The 21,869-nt window shown below is 44.8% G+C and overlaps 1 protein-coding gene across 2 annotated transcripts; it reads right to left on the reverse strand.

The window, feature by feature from the left end:
* Positions 1–278: 278 nt before the first annotated feature.
* Positions 279–20,284, reverse strand: LIPM (lipase family member M). 2 transcript variants are annotated; one of them, XM_058696275.1, is made up of 9 exons: positions 19,954–20,283; positions 16,921–17,038; positions 12,078–12,276; positions 10,875–10,984; positions 8,466–8,602; positions 7,500–7,646; positions 6,157–6,228; positions 4,593–4,664; positions 279–770 (listed from the first exon to the last, which is right to left on the reverse strand). In XM_058696275.1, exons 1-9 carry the CDS (start codon positions 20,098–20,100, stop codon positions 501–503), a joined length of 1,272 nt encoding a protein of 423 aa, XP_058552258.1. In that variant the 5' UTR covers positions 20,101–20,283; the 3' UTR covers positions 279–500. The 2 variants fall into 2 exon arrangements, with proteins under 2 accessions (XP_058552258.1, XP_058552259.1); XM_058696276.1 differs by lacking the exon at positions 4,593–4,664 and having other exon boundaries at positions 19,954–20,284.
* Positions 20,285–21,869: the final 1,585 nt, after the last annotated feature.

Raw genomic sequence — 21,869 nt, forward strand, 5'->3', positions numbered from 1 at the left:
CCTTCAGCTCAGCTTCCTGGAGTAGTATTATGTCTCTACAGCAATAAGGTGAAAATGTCCAGCTTATTTTGTCAAAGTTACAACAATCCAGAGACTCAAGACCTCTGTCTCTGTCCCGATCAGTCATTTTACTTGACTGGTCCCAATAGATGGCTTATAGAAAAAAATTAACATTTTAAGGGGCTCTCTCTGAATGACATAGAGAATCCTAGATAACCTCCAGCGGTCAGGTAAAATCGACCCTTCAGGATGGTAGAATATGACACATGAAACCTATGTTCACCCAATCGACATTTTAATTAGCTGATAAAAATTTAAATGTCAGTTTTAGTGTCAAATACAGGAAATCTCAAGGAATATGTACTATATCCCTGTCCTCCCTTCTCCACCCCCCTCCTACTCATATGGTGGGTTTTCAATTCTGGAAATCCTTAAAATCCTCCATTTAAGGGTTCCCCTCTTCCCCGAGGCTTTTCTGAGACTTGTCAGTGTCCACGGTTTCACAATCGGATGCCACACACTCCCTGGGAAAAGCTGGTTTCTTCCTGCTTCATCAGGTGTATGATTTCATTGTACACACGGTGAGGAGCGTCCAAGCCCCAGATGAAGTCCACGTGTGCCCATTCAGGAATGTTCTTATGGTAGATGAGATTGGTCACCTCGGCCAGCAGTGTCTTCACATCCTCTGGGTTTGAAAGCCAGTCCTGACCCCCCGTCCACATCGCCGTGGGGACCGTCATGTCTCTAACTTTGTACCTTACAGGAGTTGGCTAGAAAAAAGGAACGTAGGTAATGTTTGGGTTTTCAAGCTCACAATTTATAGTTCAAATAAACGATAAAAATATGCCACGTGTGGGGCGCCTGGGGGGCTGGGTCGGTTGAGCGTCTGACTCTTGATTTCGACTCAGGTCATGATCTCATGGTTCCTGAGACTGAGTCCAGAGTTGGGTTCTGGGCTGATGGCTCAGGGGCCCGCTTGGGATTCTCTTTCTCCTTCTCTCTCTGCCCCTCCCGCATGCTCTCCCTCTCTCTCTCAAAATAAATAAATAAATAAGCTTTTGAAAAAAAAATATGCCATGTGTTGTGAAGAAAGGTGCTCGGGCCCCCGCAGCCAAGCAGAAATTCATCAAGAATTTCTGTTCAGCCCCTGCTTGAAGGCACAGTTGGTTAACCTTGCTGGGCCTCACTTTCTTCATCTGGGAAATGGGGATGACACCTGTAATAACTTAGGAGGTTAAGGGAGAAACCATGTAAGTTGGCTTCCACTTTAAGCATTAATTTTCCATTACTTTTCTTCCTATTAATAAATACTTAACACACACATTATCTTTGGAAGATAATGTTCCTGTCCTTTTAAAGGATGATTTCAGAAATTCCACAAGACTAGAGGGAAATTTTATATATATATATGTATTTACTATTATTATTATTTTCAATATAATTATTATATATATAAATTTAAATATAATGTTCTAATATAAATATATATTATATATATTATATAGTATATTATATATTATATATAATATATATGTATAATATATGTATGTATGTATATATGTATGTGTATATATAATATACACATAATGTATGTGTGTGTATATAATATACACATAATATGTACATACATGTATGTATGCACACACATATACATGTACACATATATGCGCATACATATATGTATGTACATACATGTATGTGTACATACATGTACATACATATGTACATCCATCCATCCATATATATGTATATATACATATATATATAATATACACATAATAATATGTATATATATATATATATATATATATATATATATGATTCTATAGAGAAAGGCAAGAGATTGGAGCCTCACTGAGAAGTCCTTGGAATCTTCACAGAGACTTTCTGGAATAACAGAAAGCCCTTGAGGCAGACCCAAGCTCAAAACCTGGGGAAGTCAATGGCACTGGAACGCAGGTAGTCTGAACCAGGCGAGGTAACAATTAGAGCCCGGCTCCGGTCTTCTATCACCTGAAGAAAAGTATCCAGGAGTCCTAACTGACACTTTTCCTTTGTCAAGACGTGCTTCCAGATCATACTGGCTGTCCGAGCCCTGAGGATGATCAAGCACCTAGAACTCTCCACAGTGAAGCTGAGGCTCATTTCTTCTCAGGAAATCCACTGTGGAGCCAAGGTGTCAACCCAGGCAGTCCTGGTTGACTCTTTGGGGCTTTCTAAGAATTTACAGTTCTGGCCTGAGACTGTGATTTAGAATAAGAAATATATATTTGGTTTCCATCCCCATTTCTGGCACAGAGCTCCTAAAACCCTTGGAGTTTACCAGGTGATGAGAGCCAACAAAGTGTCTTGTGAAGTTAATGAGCTGACTTTTGGACTTCGCCCAAAGATGGGGGCTGGCCCCCCAGTGGACACAAGCACGTGAGGGCTGGAACTTTCAGTCCTGCCCCCAGACCTCCAGGGAGGGGAGAGGGGCTGGAGACGAGTTCCATCTCCAGTGGCCAATAATTGAATCAATCCTGCCTATGTAAAGAAGCCTCTATAAACATCCTACATGGTTGGGGACCTTCCTAGCTGGTGAACACGTGGAGATTTGGGGAAAGTGGCATGCTAGGAGAGAGCTGGAGGCTCTTTGCCCCTCGCCCGCAACCTTGCCCTATACAGCTTTTCCATCTGGCTATTCCTAGGTCACCGTCTTTTGTAATAAATGGGTGATCTAGTAAGTTAAACGTCTGTCTGGTTTCTGCTAGCCAATCTGGCAAATTAACAGAACCCAAGGGGAGGGTTGTTAGATCTTCACTTTATGGCTAGTCGGTCAGAAGCACAGGAACAACCTGGGCTTGAGATTGGCATCTAGCTGGAGGGCACGCTCAGCAAATCGAGCCCTTGATCTGACGCCATCTCCAGGTAGTGCCCAAATGAAGTTAAATTGTAGGACCCCAGCTGGTGCCCGGAGAACTGCTTGTTGGTGGTGAGGGATCTCCCCGCGCTCACACACACACAGAGGAATTGAGTGATCGGAACCACCTTCTATAGCCTAACTTCGACACAAAAGGTTGGAGCATTCTATGGTGCCATTAATGCATTTTTCTCTTTCACGTGTGAGAACACTGAACTGAATTCGGGTCGAACTCCAAGGTGCTGTGATTCTACGACACCTTTTTGGCACGCGTGTCTTCCTTTCCTTTCCCTGACCATTTCTAGGGCCTACGTTGCACACGCTGCTTTCTCTAGAATGTAAAACATTTACGTTGATAAAACTATCTTGAAGCTAGACTGCTTTCTCCAAAGGCATGTTTTAGGAAACAGTGAAGAAGGACCTAATAAAAAGTAGCTGATGGCTGTGATGGATAATATGCTGGTCAGGGCGCTCCCAGTCTGTCCCATTTCTCGGCTTTTTACATCTAGACCCTCAGAGGCTGGCCTCTATCGGGCTCCCTCTGGCTCTATGTTTGCATGGTCAGTATTTGTTTGCATTCACACAGAAGCCAACCAATAATCTTCAGTGGGGATTTCATGCTCAGAAGAGTATCCTAGTCCCTTTGGACTTTCCACAACTGTTAATTTTATCCTGTAGCCTCGACTGTGCATTTTTTTTTTTCAACGTTTTTTAATTTATTTTTGGGACAGAGAGAGACAGAGCATGAACGGGGGAGGGGCAGAGAGAGAGGGAGACACAGAATCGGAAACGGGCTCCAGGCTCCGAGCCGTCAGCCCAGAGCCCGACGCGGGGCTCGAACTCACGGACCGCGAGATCGTGACCTGGCTGAAGTCGGACGCTTCACTGACTGCGCCACCCAGGCGCCCCGACTGTGCATTTTCTTAGGTAATGCAATAACCTTTCCTATTTTTCACTTGCAAACGATAGATTCATTAAAAGTGTGACCAGCGGGACTCTTAAGGGTTATCGAGTCCACTAACTTTTATAGACGGAGACATGGGGGTCTCCAGAATCAAAAGCAGCTCGCCCAGGACCACACAGAGGGTCATGCAAGAGAAGGACCCATGGGCACTGAGTGCTCTTTCATGGGCCATGAAGCAGCCTGACCCCTGCCATTTTCATTCATGGTTTTGTTTTTTATTTTTATTTTTTGATCCTAAAAGGATCCTTCTACTGACCACCACAGGCGACACTCTTCCCTTCACTAAATCTACCCTGTCTTGGTCCTTAGAAGCCCAAGTGCCTTCTTCCTGGAGGCAGGCTCATCGAGAAAGTTCTGCTACTCCGTTATGAAAGCAGGAGGCCTCTTGGCTAAGCCGTGAACTTCTCTAGTTTCTTTTTTTTTAAAGTAGACTTCACACCCAGTGGTGCACAACGCTGGGCTTGAGTTCACTCACGGCCCTGAGACCAAGACTTGAGCTGAGATCAAGAGTCTGATGCTTCACTGACCGAGCCACCCAGGTGCCCCTGAACTTCTCTTTTCAAATGGAGTCAAGCCCGAATTGTTAGCTGCTGGTCAAATTCTCATATTTTATTCCCGCCTTGACAAGAAACAAAAACAAAACCAAAACGAACAAAACAAAACAGAGACCCTGCCACGATCACGTCCCTCCCGTTTATTGCCAAAACAGGACGCATTTGGTTTTCTTACCTGATTGCCTTTCTCCAGATTTTTGGTCTCGCTCCCCCAGTCAAACGCCCGGAGTTCCCCAGAGTTCACTGCCTAAAAGGAGACAAATGGACATGGCCTTCAAACTCACCGGACGCATCTGCTACCACCGTCTGTAGTCAGGAGGGAACTGGAGAACCAAGGCTGAGGCTGCTCTTCCATTCGGGGCTAGGATGCTTTCCGGGAAAGCGTAAAGGCAAGAGTAAGGCCCTCTCGGGGAGAAAAACGAACCCGGAAAGCACTTGCCACGTTGTCCTACAACTGCAGGAAGTGCATGCCCAGAACAGCCCGTGTGCAGATGGCTGTCCCGCAGGACCAGCCGACTGCGGCGGTAGAGCGCCCCCTAGCGCTCGCGGTGGGGTGGTGCTCGGAGAAGGCGACCGAGGTACAATCCAGGTCAGAATTCTTCTTTGCTTTTGACTATAAAGTCTCTCTCCCGCCCCGCTACCGCCCCCAGCCCCGCACACACACACACACACACACACACACCAATGACCTCAGAAGAACAATCTGACTAGGCTCTAAATCCTTGGAGAAACAGGACCCAGATTTATGGCTTTTAAAGGTCCTCATCATATTCTTAAAACTTTCTGCTTACAGTAGGATCCCTCTGGGATTTTTTGTTCAACAAAGTCGTAGTTTTATTTATTTACGTGTTCCACGAAGTGGTAGTTGCGGTAGATGAGAATCTAAGGTTAACCACGCTCTAGCTTTCTGTCTTTATCTCCGTCCTTCCTCCGACAGCCGGTCTATATAGACTCTGCAGTACGTCTCTAACGAGCAATATTAGGTGTGGTGCTTCTCCACGTGTGAAAGGCTAATCAGCATCCACACGGTCCGAGAATCAGTTCTGAGCGATCCGAGATCCACCTGTGGCAGTACATGTTGTCTCATGTACATGAGACAGTACATGTGACTGGTGATCGGGACCCTCCCGTCTGTGACTGTCGGTGAAGTCAGCAGCACAAAGGACTCCTGTGAAACTTCTTGGGGTATTTAGGTCCTGCCTTCACATTATCACCACTTGACTGTGCTGCTGGAGAAGCCGAGAAAGAGAATGGAAACGTGATCTCCAGCCTCATCTGTGACATGTCCAGGGACAGAGAAAGGTCTCTCTTGGACCATCTGAAGTCACATTCTTCAAAAAAATTTTTTTTAGTGTTGATTTATTTTTGAGAGAGAGAGGGAGAGAGAGCTTGAGCAGGGGAGGGGCAGAGAGAGGGAGACAGAACCTGAAGCAGGCTCGAACTCACAGCTCACGACCTGCGCTGAAGTCGGATGCTTAACCGACTGAACCACGCTGGTGTCCCTGAAGTCACATTCTTAAGGTCCACCCAAGATTCCTTGAGCCGTCTCCCTCCCATCTTCCCTCCCATCTCCTGAAAAGATTCACTGCTCTAGATTAAATCCACAGTGGAAACAGCATTGACAGGATCACGTTTCCTGTTGGAATACATGTGAATTACCACTTGCGCAGTCAAAGGGACATCCTTCGACTACTGCAGACAAAACGCACAAAGACCCTCAGCCAAGGCGACGTTCCTACCTGGCTCCAGTGTAGGATATTTTGCACAGACGTCCCGGCGGGCGTATGCGCCACATACACGTTTGCTCGGCTCTGTAACAAAGCACGAGTGGTTTGTGGGGCGTGGGAAAACTCACGAGATGTGCACCTTGACAAGACCACATCTCCAGGGGGTCAGAGTAAGACATGGGACTATCGTTAGTTTAGCAGCAATTATCTACGAAACAGACATATACACATGCACCTAAATTTTAAAAATGCCACTAAATGTATTCTCAGGCACCTGTATTTTCTCATCTGAGAACAGCTTCTCTTTAGACATCTGACTTCTTCTAAAAGCTTGACTAAGATAATTACGCATGAGGGCTCTAGAACTGGGTCTGTATTCAAATCCCACCTCTGTCATTCAATTTGGGAGTTCTTTAATGCATTATTTATTTATTTATTTATTTATTTAATTCTTTAGGTATTTAATGCATTAAGTCTCAGGATACTAGTCTATAAATGGACGTATTGATAATACCTGTCTCATAGGGTTGTTATAGGGAATCACTTAGCCTGGCATATAATAAATGGTAGCTATTAATCATATTATTAATAAAAAAAGGAAAAAAATCTTTAGGAGTGAAAGACGTATGCCCCCGGCTGCTGGGAGCGTGGCTGGCAGACTGTTGGACTTCCTTGGAGTTGAGGGGGGGGTCGTCCCAGTTGCAGAGAGCTGTCCTGCCCAACGTCTCCCCCGGTGACATCTGTAGTAAGTGACGGGTTGAAGCGGGATTATAAAGACCAACCCCTTCACTCCGACTTGGGACAGCTTGGAAGGGTCATCTGATATTCACATCAACCGAGGTTCCCACGGAGACCCCATAGCGACTTGACGCTTTCAGTCTACTGAATCCTGCTTCCTTCCTTGCCCTGGGTGCCATCCCAAGGGTCTCACTCCAAATCATTCTGCACACTAATCTCCAACTCAGATGGTGCTTTCTGAGGAAGCCCGCCAGCGACCCCACCAACGGTGCCTATGCCTAAGCTGAACTGAGATTCCGAGACGTCCCCTTAAACTACAAACTGGAAGGACCTATGGAGAGAGAAGAGGTGTGTGATGTCTGGCAGTTAACTCACCGCAGTAGAGCTGCTCTCACACCTGTTCCATCCATAATCTACGAAGTTAATATCTAGCAACGCCCTTACGTCAACCTTGACTCAGCCCGTGGTGAAGTATTTTCTGCGTGTTAGTATGATCTGAAGAAAACCGAATTAGTTGGTGCATGTCATTTCTCTAAGCCTGCCCTGTAGTAGCTCACTTTCAGGGACTGAGACCGATCACTCCTAGTGGAAACAGGATTTATTAGGCTCCCACTTACCATGTTCATATTGTTGGCATTAAATCCTCCCAGAAGTAACATGACGTTGCTACAAATCTGATCAATAATCATCTGACCACACAGGTAAATAACAAACTGTCTGAAGAATCTGGTCTGGTACAGAAATTCTTTTTTGCCAAACAGCCCCTGTAAAAATATGAAATGGGGTAGTAGTTATTACATTAGAGTTCAAAAGAAGTGAGTCTAATTTAAAAGCATACAGATCTTCCTCAAATTATGATGGAGTTATGTCCCCAATAATACCTCATCATAAGCTTAAAATATCCAAAGTCAACAATGCACTTAATACACTTAACCTACTGACATCATAGCTCAGCCTAGCAGACCTTAAACATGATCAGAACGCCTACATTAGCCTACAGTTGGGCAAAGTCACCTAACACAAAGTCTATTTTATTTATCTATTTATTTTAAAGGAGATTTAAAAATATTTATGTATTTATTTTGAGAGAGAGAGAGAGAGAGAGAGAGAGAGAGAGAATCCCAAGCAGGCTCCACACTGTCCACATGGAGCCCTATGTGTGGCTCAAACCCATGAACCGTGAGATCAAGACCTGAGTGGAAATCAAGAGTCGGACGCTTAACTGACTGAGCCACCCAGGCGCCCCAGCACCCATTTTACAATAAAGTGTAAATTATTGGGTACTGCGCCGAAAGTGACAAAAGTGGCTGTGTGGGGACAGAAGGGTGGTAAGTGTATCATTCGTTGACCCTCGTGACCCTGTGGTTGCCCAGGAGCTGTGGCTGCCGAGAAAGGATCGTACCAAATGTCACTAGCCCAGGAAGAGATCAACATTCAGAATTCAAAGTATGGTTTCTGGTGAATGCTTTCGCGCCGTCATAAAGTCGAAAGATCATTATGTCGATTTTATATTCTGTGTGTCGTGGCAAATTGGGTTGGAGACTCTTCTACACAGACAGGAAGTTCTCTGAGGACTCACATACCTTGATCATCATATCCGGCAGCAGCAAAAATTTGGTGCCAGGACTTTTGGCGTGTTTGACAGTGGCTATGGGTGCTAAAGCAAAATATATTTTGATTTTCTGAGCCAGTTCTGGCATGGTGGAAAAAGCAATAAAGCCTACAAAAGAAGAGATACGTCAGTGTGGATATTGGATCTCCTAAAACCCATAAAATACTGATTTCACTCTGGTCAAGTTATTTCAGGAACTCCGTGCGATGGTGTCTTAACCGTCCCAGGGAAATACAAGCTCCTTAAAAGGGGAAAACACCAGCCACCAAAACACCTCTGTGTCCCCTAAGACATCTTGCAAATACTTTCCAACTAGTAGGTTCTCATTACATTACCGAATGGACCTATTGAGTCTAATAGTACGGACTCTGAGAACATATATATGTAGAGGGAAGTAACTGTGTGCTAGACAGTTTTCAGGGGACCTTTGTAGCTCTTCCTTCATTTAATTCTGACTCTTGCGAGGGAGGTATTGAGGCAAATCTCTGCTTTATGGTGAAAGAGGTTGAGCGTTAGAGAAATCACCTTGTTTATTGGTAACGAGCATGTTCCGTAATGTAATCGGTGTTGGGAGAGCAGGGTTTACGCTGGCCTCCTTGACTCCTACCTTTTCTGGAGCCCAAACTGTAATGTAATCTAAGTTGTCTCGTGAACTGGGTTTCAACTCTTATTTTTGTCGTAGACTAGGTCTGGGACCCTGGCTACCCAGTCCGTGCCTCAGTTTCGGTATCTATGAAACAGTCCAAATTACCACCGTGTAGGGGAGATCTCTGTGGAGCCTTGGGGAGAAAAAGGGGGCTTTTAAAGCCAGGCCAAGGTCATTGAGTTTGAAATACTCTGTGCACTCAGATATTTGCAGCTTGAGAGGTAGGGGGCAGGGCAGACGGAAACCAGTATCATGTGACTTCTTCCCGTTCCCAGAAGGTGAGTATTCACGAAGAGCACTTCCTTCTCAACTTCTCCCTCCCTGTGATTAGGTTTGCCAGCCACAGGCCAAGGAAGGTTCAAGAGTAACTCACTCATAGCTTTTGCCCTCCCAGCTGTAGGTCCTATCGCAGGACGGAGCCGGAATGCCATTAAACTGTAGTCCAGCTTCACTGTGACCCTCTCTGAACTCCCTCGAATGTCAAGTTTGAGAACTCCCGCTAACTCCCCCCAGCGATACTTCTCTTTCTGCAAATCAAGTACAAGTTTTCCGTAGGAACAGTTCCATGGTTGACCACTAGAAGAGTCCTGTGCTTTTTTGGCCCCCTTTTTCTTCTCGAAATAGCATTTGGCCTCATCAGTAGCACCTTGGTCTTAATGTCACGCTGGACAATTTGAGTGTAGAGAAGAGAAAATCTCAAGGGCCTCTGGACATTAGAGCAAGGGCAGGCACTAACCCCCCAACTTTCTTTCTGGGAAGTGTGTGGGGAGACGGGAGCGTCACCGCAGCCGGTTAAGGTTGTTGAAAAATCCAGAGGAGAAAATGTGGAAGTCAGACTCTTCATTGGCCAGAGAGCACCAAATAAAAAGAAGCCCACTGAACACCTGCCCCGAATTCCAGGAGGTGCGCTTACCTGCCTTCTCAGAACCCCATACCCTGGCCGTCACCTTTGGGTTTGGCTTGGGGTGAAGGCAGAGCTCTCTCAGCCCTCCCGGGACAGCCTTCCCCTCACGGCCTGTGCTGGGCCCCTCCTGCTCTCCCCTTGTCCCGACCTAAGCCAAACACACTTTTCCTACTGGTTTCGGTCTGAGACGAGGCGGGAGGCCGCAGACTGCACTCCCGTCTCCCCAGTAGATGACCTGTATCCCGCAGGGGCCGTGCGTTACGGTGTCTCACAAGTGCAGCAAATGCAAAAGGACAACGGCACAAAATTCCAGGCGTTGTCCTTCGAAGGAAAGGAAAAAGACCTGGATAAAATCCCCCATCACTGCTGTCCGTAGCGGGACGACAATGCTTGCTGCGTATTGAGTTGCAGGTACGCTCTGGGCCAGAAACGGCTCTGAGACGAAATCCCTACCTTCCCAGACCTTGTATACATTACCATTGAATGGTCCAAACTACCTGTAACTCTGCTAAGAAGGAGTGATTATCACCATCTTACAGATGAGGAAACCGAGACCCGAGGGGCTGGAATATCGGCTCAAGGACATTCAGCTACGAGGCTCCAGAGCCAGATGTGATCTAATTCCACATCTGTCCGCCTCGAAAGCCCTCGCTCCTTCTACCACACCACAAGCTTCTCTCAGCTCAATCCCTGGTTTCCCACAGCCTTCGGAGTGGGAAGAGGATGGGGTCAGTTTTGAGACGCAGGTCGGATGACAGATCCCAGGCATAGCCACGCGCACCGTATGCCCGCATTTCTGACTGTACAAACCTGCTTTCCTTCGAACCTACCCATGGTAGTGCCCTGTGAATAGCCGACATAATAGATCTTTTCCTGGCCGGTTTTCTGCAAAATAAAGTTTATGACTGCAGGAAGGTCAAACCTAGCCATCTCATCATAACTATAAGGGGGGAAAAGACAAAGTTACATGAAAAATTATAATCAGAAACGACAAAAGCAGCCCCGGGGTTCACAAACAAGCCCCCGAGGCGTCATCCCCACCGGCCTGTTACTGTGCCCCTCACAACCCTCAGAGTGGACTTGTTTCACACCCGGGACACATGGGGGCCTCTGGGGCCACCAGCTATTTGCACACTGCTGTTTTCTCCAGATGTGATCGCAGAGCGGTAATCATCTTCCGTGGATGTTTACTGAACACATGACTTACCTCCCAGTGGAGGTGTCCTGTTACACAGTTAGTAGAATAGCACAGGGCCATGCAGATTCATTTGTATGGAAAGGATTGAAAATGCTGCGGGCCCCTTCTCTGATCACATGGATAAAGAGCAGGTTGAATGCCAATAGGTACTTTAAATAAAAACATTAAAAACCTTTCGTAAGAGTGTGAGATATGTATTAGTTAAATAGATGGTCCCTAAGACTTCATGATTTCCCTCATATCTTTCTTTTTTTCCTTTGAGAGAGAGAGAGAGAGAGAGCGAGAGAGCATGAGTGGGGAGAAGCATAGAGAGAAGGAGAGGAAGAATCCCAAGCAGGCTCCGTGCTGTCAGCACAGAACCAGTGCGGGGCTCGAACTCACGAACTGTGAGATCATGACCTGAACTGAAACAAAGAGTTGGATACTTAACGGACTAAGCCACCCAGGCATCCCGAGTTTCCCTTATGTCTTTAATGTTGCCTGATCTCATCACTTTCTGGGTATCAGTCCTTGTCATTACTCAGGGGGGAGTTAGCCCCAGGATGTGCATCTACAAGGAAATGGACCTACATCTTCTCTCCCCCCAGTCTCAACCACTTGACACCAACCACCATTTTCGTCCTTTTAGCCAGACCCACCTTCTACTTGGGAAACCCGATCTTCCCCACTCCTCCCCCCAAAGAACCCCTAGTGAAATTAAAACAATTGAGGGACATCACGTTAGGATATTGATGAGCCAACCAAGGTAAATTATCCAAATGCTAGAAGCCATATTCTTTATCCAGTTCTCCCAAAGACATCCATGTCCGCCTCCACTCTCAACACTGTCGTATACCTGAAAGCCCAGAACTCATCTTGGTCAATGGAGAGGGTCTTGTGTTTCCGAGACCAGGTGTTTCCCCGGCTGTTCCCCAGCCACACGTCAAAACCAGCATCGGCCAGAATGAAGCCCAGGCTGTTGTTGGGAAGGTTGGAAATCCAGTTGCTGGCGTCTCCAAGCAGGCCATGCTGCAGGAACACCACAGGCCTGGAACCTACACGGGAGAGAATTTCAGCCGCGTGAAATGTTCTCCACCTTTCTTGTTACCCTCTAGGGTGTAAGGGCTTTCAAGGTCAAAGGACCTGTGTTCAAATTTTGATTTAGCTGCTTGCTAGATGGATTGTGTTGGTTGGTCACTCAACCTCTCTGCTTCTTGATTTCCTCATCAGAAGAGAAGGATTTTTGTTATGATTAAGTAAAATAGTGCACAAGGGGCAGATGGGGCCATGCCGGGCATAGAGAAGAGATCAATAAAGTTCAGCGTCCATTGTGGTCTTTGTGTAGTTTTTACTATCACTAGATGTGTCTGGGCACCACAGAGGACATTGGAAGTGTCCTGGAGGCAGTATAGTATCATGATTAAGATAATTATGTAATGACAAATATAATTATCTATCATATACTTTTAAATGTATATAATGTATTATTATAAAGTTATATATAGATGTATGTTTCGCATATACCATATATGTAATGGTTTAATGATTACGGGCCCTTCATGTCAAAAGGATTCATTAGCCAGCTTGAAGAAGTTCCCACTTCTCAAATATGGGAACATTTGAGACTCAAAATAAATAATGATAGCAATAAGTTATATCCCAGTGAATACATTAAGAATGCATAAGACTATAGTGATACCCATCAATAAAAGAATAAACAAATAATTAGAGAGGGAAAGAAAAGCTCTTACTTACAGTGAAATATCAATACATATGGAAAGATTGATGGCCTTATAAAATCATTGGATGCTAAAATCAGTGGGTAAAAGTTCAGAGAGATATAGTATATTTACATGATCTGAAAGTATCTCCTCAAAAATTATTTGTTAGTTACAAAGGGGAAAATGTTGGATTTAGAGTAGAAAACCTGACAGACTCTACCTTAACAAAATTGTTATAAAGTTAATATCGCTAAAGGGAACAGGACCAGTCATGTACGCCATTCACAAACGTTAACTCAAAATGTATTAAGACTTAAATGTGAAGCCTGAAACCATAAAATGCCTGGAACTAAACATAGGGACAAATCTCCTTGACATTAGTCTTGGCGCTGATGTTTTTGGATAAGACACCAAAATTGCAAGCAACAAAACCAAAAATGAACAAGTGCGACTGAGTCAAACTAAAGATCCCCTGCAGAGCAAAGGAAACGCTCTCATAGTGAAAAGACAACTCACAGAATGGGAGCTAATATTTGCAAACCATGTATCTGATAAGCAGTTAATATTCCTGAATAAAAAGAACTCGTACTGCTCAATAGCAAAAAAAAGCCAATCTGATTGAAAAATGGGCAAATGATCTGAAAGGGCATTTTGCCAAAGGCGACATACGAATGTTCAACAAGCACATGAAAAGGTGCTCAACATCACTCATCGTCAGGGAAATGCAAATCAAAACCACAATGAGCTATCACCTCACAACTGTTCGAATGGCCGTTATAGAAAAGAAGGAGTAACCAGGACGTTGAGAATATGGGAGAAAAGGGAACCCTTGTACACTTGCGTGGTAACATAAATTGCTACCGCCATTAGGGAAAACAATATGGAGGTTCCTCAACAGATTAAAAATAGAACTACCAGATAAACCAGCAACTACACTTCTGGGCATATGTTCAAAGGAAATAAAACCAGTGCAATCTCAAAGAGATATCTACATTTTCATGTCCATTGCAGCATTAAAAGATTGGAAACAACCTAAGTATCTGTTGACTGAGGAATGCATAAAGATGTGGTGTCTGTGTGTGTGTGTGTGTGTGTGTGTGTATAATTTAGCCATTTGTGACAAACATGGATGAAACTGGAGGACATTATGCTAAGCAAAATAAGTCAGGCAGGGAAAGACATACTGTATAATCTCACATATATGTGGCATCTAAAAAAAAAAAGAGTTGAACTCCTAGAAACAAAGAATACAACAGTGGTTACCAGGGACTGAGGGGTGGGGGAAATGGGCTAATATTGGTTAAAGGGTACAAGTCTTCATCTATAAAATGAACAATTCCTGGGTAGCTAATGTATAGCAGGGTGGCTATAATATTAATTGTAATATTAATATGAAGGTAATAATAGATAATGTCAATAATATTATCAATAGGTAATAGGTCATATCAATAATATTATCAATAATAGGTAATATCAAGCTAATAATATTGCATTTGCTAACAGAATAGATCTTAAGCATTCTCACTACAAAAAAAAACATAAGTAAAATAAAATGGTAACTCTTGGAGGTGATGGATGTGCTTGCTAATTAACCTGCTTGTGGCGATCAGTGCATAATGTATCAGAGCAAACCATCACACTGTGCACTTTAAACATATACAATTTTGTCAATTATGCATCCATAAAGCTGGGGAGAAAAGAAGAATATTTTTTAATAAAGCGAATATCACTGGTATCGGGACAAGCCGTTATCATGTGCTCCAAAATATGACACATTGAGGGCACACCTCTGCTTCTGTGGCATTCCCGCCAAAATGTATAACCTGCATCACATCATGAAGAAACACCAGACAAAACAAATTGGAGAGCGTTCTGTAATAACTGTCCAAAACGCTTTTTAAAAATGTCAAAGGCAAAGAGACAAAACCTGAGAAATTGGTTCAGTTTATAAAGGAGAACCCCCCCCCCCAAAAAAACCCCCACAAAACATGACATCTAACTGTGGCATACGACCCTGGATTAGATTACTGACCAGGGATAAAAGCAAACATAAAGGACTTTGGTATAACTGACATAATTGTAATATGGGATTTGCAGTAGGTAATAACATCATTTAATTTCCTACCTTTTGAGAAATGTGCTGTGATGAGATAAAAGAACATTTTTAGTGAAGGCGATCAGGATACCACCTAGCCTCCTAGGGGATTTTCTGCTCGAAGAGGCCAATAGAAGCTGCAGAAACAACACTGGCCACGAGAGGGGAGTATTCTGCATCAACGACCCAAAAGGCAGGTGGATACACTGAACTCCAAACTCGCGTGTGACGAGTGAACAGTCTAAGTAAACAGGATGTGAGGAAACAAGTTCCATTCATGAATGGGGGCTGCAGGTGATTCGTGAGCTTAGGAACTGCCACAGTCACTCGATCGCTCAGAAGAGCTGTGCCTGGTTTACGTCCTAGGATTAGCGGGGCTTGGTGAGAAGTTCTTTCTGCAACTCCCGGCTACTTGTTTATTTGTATAAAATTCATTAAAATTCATTCACTCCGTCCACGTATGTTTATTGGCATCTAGAACGTGTGTGGCACTCTTTTAGGCACTGGCTGTGTAGCCTTCAACAGAATAAAGTCCCAGTTCCCGATGAGTTTACATTCTGGTTGGGGGAGACAGATCGTGAATAAGTAAATATCTATCCCACCAGGTGACAGGTGCTGTAGGGAAAAGGAAGCACGATAAAGCGGCGAGAGCCTGCTAGGTGGCAAAGGGCTGCTATTTTGAAAAGGGTGGTTAGGGAAAGAAGGTGATTGAGAGGACCTGAATGAAGGCTCGGGCAGACTGTGTACTATCTGATGAATTAGCGGTCCAGAGGGAGCACGGTTAAGTTCAAAGGCACCGAGGTTGGGGCATGCTGAAGATATATCAGGCAGGGTTGTGCAGCTGGCATAAAACAAGTTGGTTTTCAAAAAGCTGCCCAAGCGTAAGTTGCAATAAAACAGAACCCTAAAGCCTGTTCACACCGAAGACCATAGCATTCACCCAGCCTTCCCTGGTTCTAGTTAAGAACGTGGGCTAGAGCGGCAGACAGATCTTGATTTGCGTGTGGGTTTTGCAACATTCTAGCAAGTGCTAGCACAGGCTTTCTGGACAAGTTACTTAACCTCTGTGAGTGGCAGTTTCTTAGGAGTATTGTGAAAGTTAAATGAGACGAATGCAAATAAAACCCGTAGCCTCGTACCTGGCGTTTAGAAAGAACACAATATGAAATTATATTATCTGTACTCATCACAAATAGTGTAGTTGCTGTTACACACGTAGAGCTAGAGTATTCAAAGGAACAGAGCCAAATGGAGATAGAGGGTGGGCACACTTTCATTGGTAAGGAACGCGAATTTTTTAAAAACCAGCATGAGCTGAAAATCCCATATACAAAGAATGGGATTATATGAATTGTAGAGAGGTCTAACAAATTTTAAATGTACACGTGTTGCCTGATTTTTAAAAAATTTTGGTGAGAAGTTGGGCAATATCTCAAATACTTACAGTGCTGTTCGGATGGGGAATAGAGTGTGCAGGGGTGGGTGTGAGATGCCATATTGAAATTTGCATTCTTCATGAGCAGGGCCTGGTGTGGTCTGGTCAAGAGACTGTCAGTGAATATTCTAGAACGTCTATATAAAAGGAGTTTGGGGATGGGTTATATGCTAGAAGGGGTCAAGAAATGGACCTTCCTGGAAGGTTTTTTTGTTTTTGTTTTTGTTTTTTAAGCAACCACTATGTTTCTTTGGGATAATTGGAGATATTTGGATTAATGGGGTGGTTGTGATGGAGATTATGGGGGGTAGTGAAGCTATCTTTTGACCCGAACAATGGGCTGCAGTCTGTAACAAGAACACAGACTCCCCTCTACACACCCAAATCACAAGGAAGTCATTACTGTAGGGAAGGCTGCCATATTGGAGGGGCATGGGGTGAATCATACCTGTCTTCTTAAGTTTCGTTAGGCCTTGAGGAATTCTGTTAACAGAAAGGATATACCCATCTTCTGTCACGACTTCATACTCTTCCCAGGGATAGCCTTGATGTTGGATGATTTCACTCTAAGGAAAAAGCACAGTGTCTTTTGAGTTCAGTTCTGTATGGCTATACTCTCAATAGTTCAAAAGTAGTAAGTAGATTCTTTGACCTGGAAGATGTGGACAAGACGTCCCTTCTGTTCCCTAGTTAAGCATGTTACCTTAGAAAAACTAGCCACCAACACTAACGCCAGCTTTCTTTGCCTTTAATGTGGAGAACGGACCAGAACAATGGTTCTCAAAGTGTGGGCCCTGGACCCAAAGCATCAGTATCACTTGGGCACTTGTTAGAGTTACAAGTGATCCGTTTCCCTCCACAACTATTGAATTGGGAACTGGGAGGGATTTGTGGTTTAACGAGCTCTTTCGGAAGTTCTGATTCACCCTAATGTTTAAGAACCACTAGACCAGAATACTGATTCCAAAGCCTGAGTGGACATCAGAATTATCTGGGGCACTTAAATGTACAGATATCTGGGCCCACTTCAGGTTAGGGATCAGGTAATTCTAATGCAGTCAATGCGGGCATCTGTCCCAGGAGAGCTTATGAGAACCCTTAGACCACGGAATTTCCTAAGGTTCTCTTCAGATCTAAAAACCACAGACTCGGGACACCTAGGTGGCTCATCCAGTTGAGCATCTAACTCTTGGTTTCAGCTCAGGTCATGACCCCAGGGTCACGGGATTGAGACCTCGGTCGGGCTCTGCTCTGGGTGCGAGACTGCTTAAGATTCTCTCTCCCTCTCTCTCTGCCCCTCCCCTGCTCATGCTTTTCAAAATACAATACAATAAATACAATAAATGCAATACAATAAAAACCACAGACTCAAGAACAGCAGTTCTTAACATTTTTAGGTCAAGGATCCCTCGGTGAATTCGAGGAGAACTATAAAAAGGAATACACACATGGACACACAAACACGTTTTTGTGTATACTTTCAGGAGTTCCTGATTTCTTGTTGCCTGTGTATGGACCCCTGTTTAAGGACCCCTACTCCACACAGTTATCACATGTAGAAGGTCTTTGTGAAATACGAGGCTTCAGAAATCTCCTCCGTATCTTCACTATTCCTACCCACTGTCATCACCCAGAGGAGGGGATTATTTCTATCAGCTGCTGCGTTTAAAGGACCGATAGAGGAGAAAGCCGGGACTGAAATGCCCAGCGTAGTACCTGAGGAAAAGCCTAGTAGTGGAGAGAAAGTCCCTGAGGTCCCACTGCTTGGCTTTCAATCCTGGTTTGAACACTGATACACAAACTAGCTGTACGATCTTGGGAAAATTAGTTAACTTGTCCTTGTTCCTCAATTTATAAACCTATAAATGAGGTATGCCCATGGTTTATACTCCATGGGGTTCTTGCAAGGAATGTGAAGAGATAATGCACATATAACACTCACTAGATTACCTGGCACATAGTAGGTGTTTAATGCACATTAGCGACTACTGTAACTAAACATCACGCCCACCCTCTCAAGTAACTACTATTCATTTTGCAGACGTGAGGTTAAGAGACCTTTTTTCAGAAAAAAACTTCCTGAATTTCTGGATTGGGTCCCCCTATTTTATGTTTTCTTCTTTGATTTCACTGCTCTTGTCATTAACAATTGAGTGTCTATTTTCCCTGCTGGACGGTATAGCTCCATGAACTAGGGTCTTTTGGTATCCTTAGATCTCTGTAACCTAGTGATTAGCACGTATCAAGGGCCTAATAGGTGCTCAGTTAACACCAGCTAGAAAACCACATGCATGAAGCCAGCTGTCTGCCAAAACATAGGAGAGATTATATCCGTGTAAATCAGTATACGGAATCAAATCCGTTCAGACTCCGAACAGCTTGTATTTCATTTCTTTGAATCAAAACCAGTAGTTATATGAATTTCCTACTTTACTTTGCCTCTCCATGCATGAACTCTCAATGGCAGAGTCAGGTTCAATGGATTTTAGTATTAGGGCTCCTAAGGTCCCAAGGGCGCCCGGCGCTGGGCACACCCAGTGGGTGAGGCCAGGGAGACCGGCTCTGTCTTTGGCTAGAGAGATTCCCTCTAATTACTCAGAGGAATGTGTGTGGGACCTTCGCCGGGCCAGGAGGCAGGAGGGAGCCTCTCCCCACCTGGGAGGGTTCACTGTGCAGTGGTTAGAGTGATGAGGCTTGTGTTCGGGCAGGCCTGGACTGAAGTTGAAGGTATGCTACCTGCCAGTGGTGTGGCCCAACGGATGCTCCTCATAGCCTCTTTATTCTGTTTCTTGATTTGAAATACGGAGATGATCTTACGTACTGCAGGGGGGCAGTGAGGAGGACACGGCCCCTCTGCCCTTTTCATGACAGTATCTGCGACGGGATACGCACAACTTGATGAGGGGCGCTGCTGAGCTCAACTAAGAGCTCGAAAGTGAGCTGAAAACTTCTCTGGGATGCTTAAAAAGTCGTCACGCCGTTCATGAGTTCTATCCCTCTCTAGATTTCCTCCGGGCCCTCTTATTGCCAGCCAACCGAGTGACCAATCCAAAAGAGGGTAAGGAGAATAGACCAGAACGGGCACAGGATGTGACTAGAAGCAGGTGTCCTGACAGTAAGGAGTGAGAAGCGAGACCCTTCTGATCCACAACAATCAAGGGTCTGGGTGTGGCTCAAGATACCACAGTGGTTTCTCTGCTCCTAGAATGAGCCGAAGAATCCAGGAAAGAGTTAAGTTGTGCTCGAAGCAAAAGGATTAAGCCACTCGCCCAAATTCACTGAATTTGTTCAAGGAGAATGCAGGCTTACTCACACCCGTGTTGGCTTTCTTCCCAGTACCGTGTGCAGATCCATGATTACGCTCTGCCAGCAAAAGCCACGACCACACATAAATATAATATATAATGCAGATAATGCACAATGCAAAAGTTAACGTGGGAGCCGCGTCATTTCCCCCCAAGCGTGGAAAATCCCAACTTACAATATTCATGAATGCTTCTGGGTCCGCTGCTTTAGTCGGCATACCTCCCGAATTCACATTTCTTTGGAACACATATGCCACCACAATCAGAAGCCACATCTCCGTCCTGTGTGAGACAATCCACACTCTTGACAAGAGTTTTGACATGATCCAACATCTGCATGTGTGTTTTTTCCCGGCGATAGAGCAACCGGTTCTAATGTCAGAAGGATCTATAGGTTTAAACACTGTTTCCTGAATGTCCCATTTGGACGCTTCCCCCAAATTCTGAGACAAATTCAACAAGCTTGGTTGATAGGAAGGAAACAGCACCAAGTAGACTGGAAACGTGGCCCAGGATGTCCCAATGCCACCAGGCTCCTCCTACCGCTCACAAGGCTCAAACTCACCAATCCTCACCTTCTAGGTGTGGGGAACTTTCTTTGATGCAACCTGGAATTATGTGCACGTGATACAGCCCATAAAACCCCTGTTCTTCATCATCAGGAAATAAGAACCATAGGGAAGATCATTTTTCTTTTATTCCTAGTTTTTTTTTTAAGGTTTATTTATTTTTGAGAGAGAGAGGGGTGGGGACAGGGGCAGAGAGAGACAGAGACAGAATCTGAAGCAGGCTCCAGGCTCTGAGCTGTCAGCACAGAGCCTGACATGGGGCTCGAACCCACGAACCGCGAGATCATGACCCCAGCCAAAGTTGGACGCTTAAGTGACTGCGCCACCCAGCTGCCCCCCCCCCCTTTCTCCCCTAGTTTTCAATCTCTCTTCCAAGGGTGGAATCCAGTCTGCAGAACGCATTACAAGTTTCGATAGCCACCTTCTAGGGTTTCAATGATCAGTCCTTTTATTGAAGATCAGTGTAGCTTATAAGGAGTTCTATTTAACATGTCAGAAAATTACAGGACATTCCCTCTTTTTTTTAGTGATGAGTGAGATCATTGGTTGGAAGAAAATGCATCTTCCACGTTTAGACCCTTTTTTAATGTGGCTCCATTAAATAGACACGTGAAAAAAGTTTCATGTGGGGTCGTAACCACTGGCTAATTGCCAGGAGATGAATCAGATGGATACTTGGTAATTAAATCGTCTGCAATAACTAGACTGAGTTGCAGCCTAGTTATTTGCATGAGCTAAATGTCCCAGTTTGTTGTACTGTGTGGTCACGCGAACCCCTCCTTACCTTACTATTATTTGAACGGGCCGGAAGGGTAGATTTGCTGTCGTTTCGAGAAAGAATGTGTTCACGTATCAGAAAAAACACCTTATTTAAAGTCATATATTTCTTTACCCCTACATTAGCTCCTTAGAGTGGAGCAGAGAAGCAGACTAACTTACAGCCTTCTGGAATGTGGCTGGCCAAGGAGCCCAGGCCAGAACAGGACTGATGGGTCTGTGAGAAAGTACCACCCACAGTCTGGGCCTCACCCAAGCTGGGCCGGCTGCACAGGTGCTGTGGGGGAAGCTGGAGGCTCTTATTCAGACCCACCTCAACATTCCCACCAGGCCGATCAGATGCTCGCTAAGGAGGGGCCCTTTGACCTAGTTCCAGACAGCAGGGACAGCCGTCTAGCTCTGAGGATCCCCGTGTCTCCAGGACCCTCTACACTCACTCTCCAGTTCTGCAGAGCCAGACTCTGGCTCTCCCATCGCTGCCCTCTTGGGACTTCTCGATGTCACATAGCTAGAAAAAAAGACAAATCTTTTGTTTTTAGAAATGCGAAGGCATTAGATGATTGGCCAACGTTACCTAGGTGGGTTGTGGTGACACCAGAACTGACATTCAGGCGTTTTAATTTATTGGTGAGTGTTCCTGATGCATGGGGGAAAAAAAAAAAAAAAAAAAAAAGAAGTGCCATATTTCAGTGTCCTCTTGCCCATTCAGGGACAAAGCCTCACCACCATCCGAAGAAATGACATCA

This window comes from Neofelis nebulosa, chromosome 13 (genome assembly GCF_028018385.1).
Source record: "Neofelis nebulosa isolate mNeoNeb1 chromosome 13, mNeoNeb1.pri, whole genome shotgun sequence".
NCBI classification, from domain to species: domain Eukaryota; kingdom Metazoa; phylum Chordata; class Mammalia; order Carnivora; family Felidae; genus Neofelis; species Neofelis nebulosa.

Coding starts and splice junctions, on each gene's coding strand:
- LIPM (XM_058696275.1), bottom strand. CDS start 20,100: ATGTCAAAACTCTTGTCAAGAGTGTGGATTGTCTCACACAGGACGGAG. Junction 17,039..19,953: donor CAGAAGCATTCATGAATATT/GTAAGTTGGGAT, acceptor CTTTTTCCTTAG/AGTGAAATCATCCAACATCA. Junction 6,229..7,499: donor ATGCCAACAATATGAACATG/GTAAGTGGGAGC, acceptor GCTTTGTTACAG/AGCCGAGCAAACGTGTATGT.